Raw genomic sequence first — 6,481 nt, forward strand, 5'->3', positions numbered from 1 at the left:
ATGATGTGCCTTCTGCTTGCCCTGGGCCTGGCCCTCACGTGTGGCACCCAGGCTGTCAACGTCATCCGGACTATGGAGGACCTGGACATCCAAAGGGTTCGAGGGGGGCTGGGTGGGTGGTGAGCTGCAGGGCGGGCAGGGGTCTCAGAGGCCGAGGGGAGACAGAGGAGGCTGTGATGTCTGAGGTGCACATTACCCTGCTAGGGCCGCCCTAACAAATACCCCCGACAGGGCCGCTTAAACAACATCGTCTCACATCCTGGAGGCTGGAAGTCTGAGATCAAGGTGTCGGCAGGGCTGGTTTCTCCTGAGGCCGCTCTCCTGGGCGTGTAGACGGCTGTCTTCTCCCTGTGTCTTTACCTGGTCATCCCTGTGTCCAATTTCCTCTCCTTATAGGTCATCAGTCACACTGGATCAGGGCCCACCCTAATGACCTCATCTTACCTTTGTCATCTCTTTAAAGACCCTGTCTCCAAAGAGTTATGTTCTGAGGCTCTGGGGGTTAAAGGGACACAGTTAAGCCCCTAATAGGGTCTCTCTGCCCCCCAACCTTTCCCCACCTCCAGCCACGTCTCCCCAAGATCCAAACATTCCCACTTGTGTGATGGGCTCCTCTGGGTCCTTCTTGGGGTTCAGAGTGAGTTTAGGGAGAGCATTCCTCAGGGTGCTGAGGAGGGGGTGTCTCAGGGCTGCCTCAGGTCGGGGTGGGACAGAGAGCCCACCGTGGGGACGGGGTCCCCTTCCCGCCCCCGGAGTGCCAATCAAGCCCGCTCCCCAGGTGGCAGGGACGTGGCACTCCGTGGCCATGGCGGCCAGTGACATCTCCTTGCTGGACACCAAGAGCGCCCCCCTGAGAGTGAACGTGGAGGAGCTGAGGCCCACGCCCCAGGGCGACCTGGAGATCTTCCTGCAGAAAAGGTGCGCGTGGTCCCCACATCCCGCCGGGGCTGCAGGCCAGCAGGGTGCGGGCGGCGGTCAGGGCTCCTGGTGGGACTCGGCTGAGCTCTGGGCGGGACCAGGGCCCCAGGGATGGGCAATGGGGCCCTCGGAGCCCCACCCAGGGCTTTTTTTTTAAAAAAAAAACTTTTATTAATTTGATGCTTCGGAGCATAATAAAATAAATGAACATAAAACATCATTTTAGTTAACTTGGAAAGAGAGATAAAATCCACTGAAGTGGAAACACGTAGGAAAGATATGTGCATTCAGGCAGTTACTTTAATTCTGCGTTAGGTTGAGGATTACGAATGTACGTGAGCAACGGGGAGACGTTTTGCATCTTTTCTAGTCTGAATGCTTCGATATCTCAGATGAACGGGGTGTCACAGAGACAAAGCAGAGTGGGGAGAGCCCCATCTGCCCTCGGAGTGGGGGTGGGGTGCAGAGATGGGGACCCGAACCCCAGGATTGTCTGCAGGTGCAGGTCATTGCCCCGGACCGCGGGGCCTGGCCGCTCCCGGCCCTTTTTTCCCTCAATCCGTCTGACCTCTTGTGGCCTGTCCAACCTGGTCACCTGTGGCCCTAGAGGTTACTGTGAGCACAGCCAAGGCCTGGGTGACCAGCTGGGCTCCAGTGCCCCCCGCCGGCTCGGGCCCCTCCTGGGGCCAGCTTCCACCCTGGCCCACAGTTTGGCCTGATCAACTGTGCATGGTCGGTGCACATGGTTCAGGAAACGCCTGCCTTTCAGGGAGAAGGATGGGTGTGTTAAGGAGAAAATCATCGCAGAAAAAACTGAGATCCCTGCTGTGTTCAAGATCAACTGTAAGTGCCGGGTCTGTGGTAGGAGCCCCACCACCCTGGGGGGCTCTGGGCAGGTGCAGGGGGCTGGCACCGGGCCCGAGGATGCTAAGGGGCTGGTGGTGACGAGTGACGCTGTTATTACACCAGCTTCACTGACCTCCCTGCCCCTTGCCCGGTGCTGTGGGGCCAGTGGCCGCGGGCAGGTCCCTGCTAGGCTGGCCTCACTCCCCAAGGTGACTCTCCAAGCTCTCTCTGCTGGGCAGGAGCTCGGGGCCCTCAGGCTGAGCTCAGGAAACGTCTGTGCCCATCCAGGTGGAGCTGAGAGCCACTGTCAGCGGTCAGGGTGCCCCACGGCCCCCAGCCCACCACATGGGTTCCTCCATCTCCACGAGACGAGTTCCTTCCCTCATCCACTGGTTCACTCATTCCTCACTAAATCCAAGATGAGAAAGCACCATGGGGGGCAGGGGGGCTTCCACCAGGGCCACTCCCGCTGGGCAGCCTGGGCCACCTTGGGACTCACTCTGACTCACTCACTCTTGTCTGTGCCAGACAAGAACTGACCACTGCCAGGTCGCCTGTCCCAGGGGCTCCAGAGCCACCTGCTTGCACTGGGTCAGGATGCTGGCGTTGCCCCTGAAGCTGCCTGACCCTGCGGTGCAGCCACTGTCGCCCGCTGGCCTCTGTCAGGGCAACCCTCACTCCTGCCGCCCCAGTTCCCACGGCTCAGGGCTGCCCCGCGATGCAACCATTCTTGGGACGTTCCCCTCCTCCCTCGCTCGCCGGTGCCCAGTCTCACCTGAGATCGGCGTGACAACCGCATTTCTTTCTTTCATTTTTTTTTTTTTTACATCTTTATTGGAGTATAATTGCTTTACAATGGTGTGTTAGTCTCTGCTTTATAACAAAGTGAATCAGTTATACATATACATATGTCCCCATATCTCCTCCCTCTTGCGTCTCCCTCCCTCCCACCCTCCCTATCCCGCCCCTCCAGGTGGTCACAAAGCACCGAGCTGATCTCCCTGTGCTATGCAGCTGCTTCCCACTAGCTATCTACCTTACGTCTGGTAGTGTATATATGTCCATGCCTCTCTCTCGCCCTGTCACAGCTTACCCTTCCCCCTCCTCATATCCTCAAGCCCATTCTCTAGTAGGTCTGTGTCTTTATTCCTGTCTTACCCCTAGGTTCTTCATGACATTTTTTTTTCTTAAATTCCATATATATGTGTTAGCATACGGTATTTGTCTCTCTCTTTCTGACTTACTTCAGTCTGTATGACAGACTCTAGGTCCATCCACCTCATTACAAGTAGCTCAATTTCGTTTCTTTTTATGGCTGAGTAATATTCCATTGTATATATGTGCCATTTCTTGACCACTCTGGGTCCCAGGGGGCATCTTGGATTGAGCGGTGCGTGTTCCTGGGTCCAGGAGGTGGTGGAATGTCTCTGGCGCATCCGTAGTTGATGTGCCTGGGGACGGCTTTGGGGACGGCTTTGGGGAAGGGGCTGTAGCACGTTGGAGTGCAGTCCTTGCCAGGTGGTGACCAGAAGAACTGGCCGCTGGAACTTACTTCTACCCTGTCTTGGTCTCCCTTCCAGCCCTGAATGAGAATAAGATCTTCGTGTTGGACTCCGACTACACAAACTACCTGCTCTTCTGCATGGAAAACACGGCCGACCCCGAGCGCAGCCTGACCTGCCAGTACCTGGGTACGCGCCCAAGCCCTGCTTCCCAGGGAGACCCACGGTGTGGTCCTCACTGCGGAGAGCATGTGGGAACGGGGGAGCCTGACACCTGAGGAAGAGGAGGAGGGGTGAGGGGTCATCAGGAGAGGGTCGCATCCTGTGGCCTGGTCTCCTGTGGGCCTGTGGGTGGCTGGGGACGAGGGACAGACCGCGCGCTGAGGGGCAGGCGGACTGCAAGCGCTGTGACTGGTGTGACCATCGCGATGGAGCCGGCGGGTCACTATGAATCCAACAGCCTTTGTTACCCGGGAGTTTCAATTACTTCACCAAATAAGAATTCAGTTACAGAGACATCTTTCAACTATAACGTCCTGAAAACAAATGTCAGGTGGCATCTTTATTGTCACAGAAGATGTGCCACTGTGTGTCCCCAGGGAAGTGGCCGTGGGCACCAGGCAGTGCAGGCTCCTGGTCATAAGTCAGCCAGCCCCGGGGTGGGGCGCGGAGGGCAGGAGGAGACCCAGACGTCCGGAGGGGGGTGCCGTGCAGACCCCCACTGCAGTGCACCGGGAGGACGATGAGGGGAATGGGCCGAGCGGAGAGGGCAGGGGCCCCGGAGGGCGGGGGCACTGAGCCCTGCAGACCACCCTGGGGGGGGCAGGGCCCTCGGCGTCCCCGAGCTCTGGGGGGGGGGGCGGGGGTGCCCCCAGGGACTGACCCCTCCCCCACAGCCAGGACCCTGCCAGTGGACGACGGGGTCATGGAGAAATTCGACAGAGCCATCAAGCCCCTGCCCATGCGCATTCGGCTGTCCTTCAGCCCGACCCAGCTGGAAGGTGAGCTCCCAGGCCCCGCCCCGGCTCCCTGGGTAGAAAGCCACCAACCCCGGGGATGACTTCCTCCCGTGATGAGCCCCATTCTCCCCAGGGCTCCCGGGAGGAACGGGGTGGAGGTGCAGCGCCCCGAGGTGGGCCCATCCCTCCCCACCCCCTGCCAGGCCCCTCTGTCCCTGGGGGCGCCCAGTCCCGTCCTGACCCTCCCGCACGGCTCTCCCTCCCCCACAGAGCAGTGCCGCGTCTAGGCGAGCTCCTGCCGGCGCCCTGGAGGTAACGTAACCCCCCTGCCCCACATCCTGGGCACGTGCACAGGGTGGGGGTCTTGGTGGGGCCCGGGCTCCCCCATCAGGCCCTGGGGTCCCCCTGCGGGAATGGCTGGAAGCTGGGGTCTCTCCTGGCGACTGCGGAGCCGCTGGCCGCGTGCCCACTCTCGAGGGGTGGCCTTTGGGGAGGTCGTTTCCTGTGTCCTGGCCTCACTCGCATGCTGACCTCCCCCTGCTCCCTCTGGGCAGGGCCGAGGGCCAAGGTGGAGGCCCCGGAAGCGGGCACCGGTGACAGACACTCCACCTGAGGGGAGAGGCGGGGTGGTCCCTCTCCCGAGGAGGGGCCGTCCTGCACCCCCAGGCCCAGCCCGGGGAGGGGGCGCTGGCGAGGGTCCAGCAGGTTCCCCAGGAAGCACAGGAGAGCCCCGTGTCCATTTCAGGGCCCGGGAGCCTTGGCCTCTCTGGGGACAGATGACGTCACCCCCGCCTCCCCCATCAGCAGTGTCAGGAGGGACCAGGACCAAGGTCACCCCTCTTGGGACCCAGGCCCCTCCGGGCCCCGCCTGGGGTCTCCTGCTCGGGGGAGTTCCTCCTTCAGCAATAAAGGCATGAACCAGTGCGCACTCCTGTCTGAGTCTTTCCTGGCCGATGCGCGTGGGCTGGGGACCCGGGCGGCTCAGGCGGTGACACAGGGCCGGGATCTAAGGTGTCTGCATCACAGGCCTCATGACACCTGGGGGCCTGCACACGTCATCACGGCTCCTTTAAACTTCTGGAAACTAGGTAGGGACGCGGCAGAGGCACCTGCCAGCTAGCTTTGCGTCTTCAGCCAACACCCAGACTCCACAAAGGACAGGAAACAGAAACTTGCTGTCCCTTAGTCTAATAAACATTGATATAAAAACTTGTTAGTTGCCTGCAGATCAAATTCTGCCCTCTTTTACAAATGCAGCCCCATGACCCTCATGACCAGCTTTCAGGAACATAAAGGTAATTGCTACTAGTAAGACTATTGATATCAAAGTTCATATGCCAAAAATGCATTGATCACAAATGGAAAGGGGGTACACAGCGACAGAAACGGGGATTTTCAGATCATAAGAACAGTTTACGTATAACATAATATACACACGTATTGCTATATGTATAGTTACATATAATCACAATTTATGTATAATACTAAAGTTTTGAAAATATAGGTAAAGTGGATACATTTCTAGAAAACTATTAAATACCAGTATTGGCTAAAAAAGAAAACTTTGAAAGAACAATAACTCTAGAAAATAAAGAACGGTTCCAGTGCCAGATGTTCTCAGTCTATGGCTGAGAACCAGCAAAGCACCGTCAGATGGATCCTGGCTCGTACCGTCTGTTCCAGGGCACAGAGAGACGAGGAGTCTGGACTGTCCTCTAACAAAGCTGGATGGAATGATGCAGGAGACAAAAAAAAAAAGCAGAGCTATCACTTTTTGGAATAAAGATACAAATATCCAAATAATTTATTAACAGGTCGAATCCAACAATGTATTCAGTACCTGGTGATTTAAGGCAGAAAATCACGTTTCCACATTAGACAATATATAATAAATCTGTTAACAGATTAAGAGAGGAACACCCATATAAGCACCATTCATTGATTTTAAAATAAATATTTTAGGGCTTCCCTGGTGGCGCAGTGGTTGAGAGTCCGCCTGCCGATGCAGGGGACGCGGGTTCGTGTCCCGGTCCGGGAAGATCCCACGTGCCGTGGGGTGGCTTACATTTCGCCTTGATACTCTCTAATATTCACCTGAATTTGTAAGTTTTTAGTTTTGATAAAGTCCGTTTTCCTATTTTTCTTGTTGCTGCTATGTTTTTGGTTTACCAGGTTGAAAAAGTTCCCTTCCATCCCTAGTTTGTTGAATGTTTATATTATGAAGGGACGGTGGATTTCATCAAGCAACTTTTCTGC

The 6,481-nt window shown here is 56.8% G+C and overlaps 1 protein-coding gene across 1 annotated transcript; it reads left to right on the plus strand.

The window, feature by feature from the left end:
* Positions 1–4,838, plus strand: LOC136125161 (beta-lactoglobulin-1/B-like). The gene is made up of 6 exons (XM_065879974.1): positions 1–96; positions 779–918; positions 1,688–1,761; positions 3,345–3,455; positions 4,163–4,267; positions 4,780–4,838. The coding sequence occupies exons 1-6, from the start codon at positions 1–3 to the stop codon at positions 4,836–4,838; spliced, it is 585 nt and encodes a 194-aa protein (XP_065736046.1).
* The last annotated feature ends 1,643 nt before the right edge of the window (positions 4,839–6,481 follow it).

Source organism: Phocoena phocoena, chromosome 6 (genome assembly GCF_963924675.1).
Source record: "Phocoena phocoena chromosome 6, mPhoPho1.1, whole genome shotgun sequence".
Taxonomy (NCBI): Eukaryota; Metazoa; Chordata; class Mammalia; order Artiodactyla; family Phocoenidae; genus Phocoena; species Phocoena phocoena.

Coding starts and splice junctions, on each gene's coding strand:
- LOC136125161 (XM_065879974.1), top strand. CDS start 1: ATGATGTGCCTTCTGCTTGCCCTGGGCCTGGCCCTCACGTGTGGCACC. Junction 3,456..4,162: donor CCTGACCTGCCAGTACCTGG/GTACGCGCCCAA, acceptor CCTCCCCCACAG/CCAGGACCCTGCCAGTGGAC. Junction 4,268..4,779: donor CAGCCCGACCCAGCTGGAAG/GTGAGCTCCCAG, acceptor CCCTCTGGGCAG/GGCCGAGGGCCAAGGTGGAG.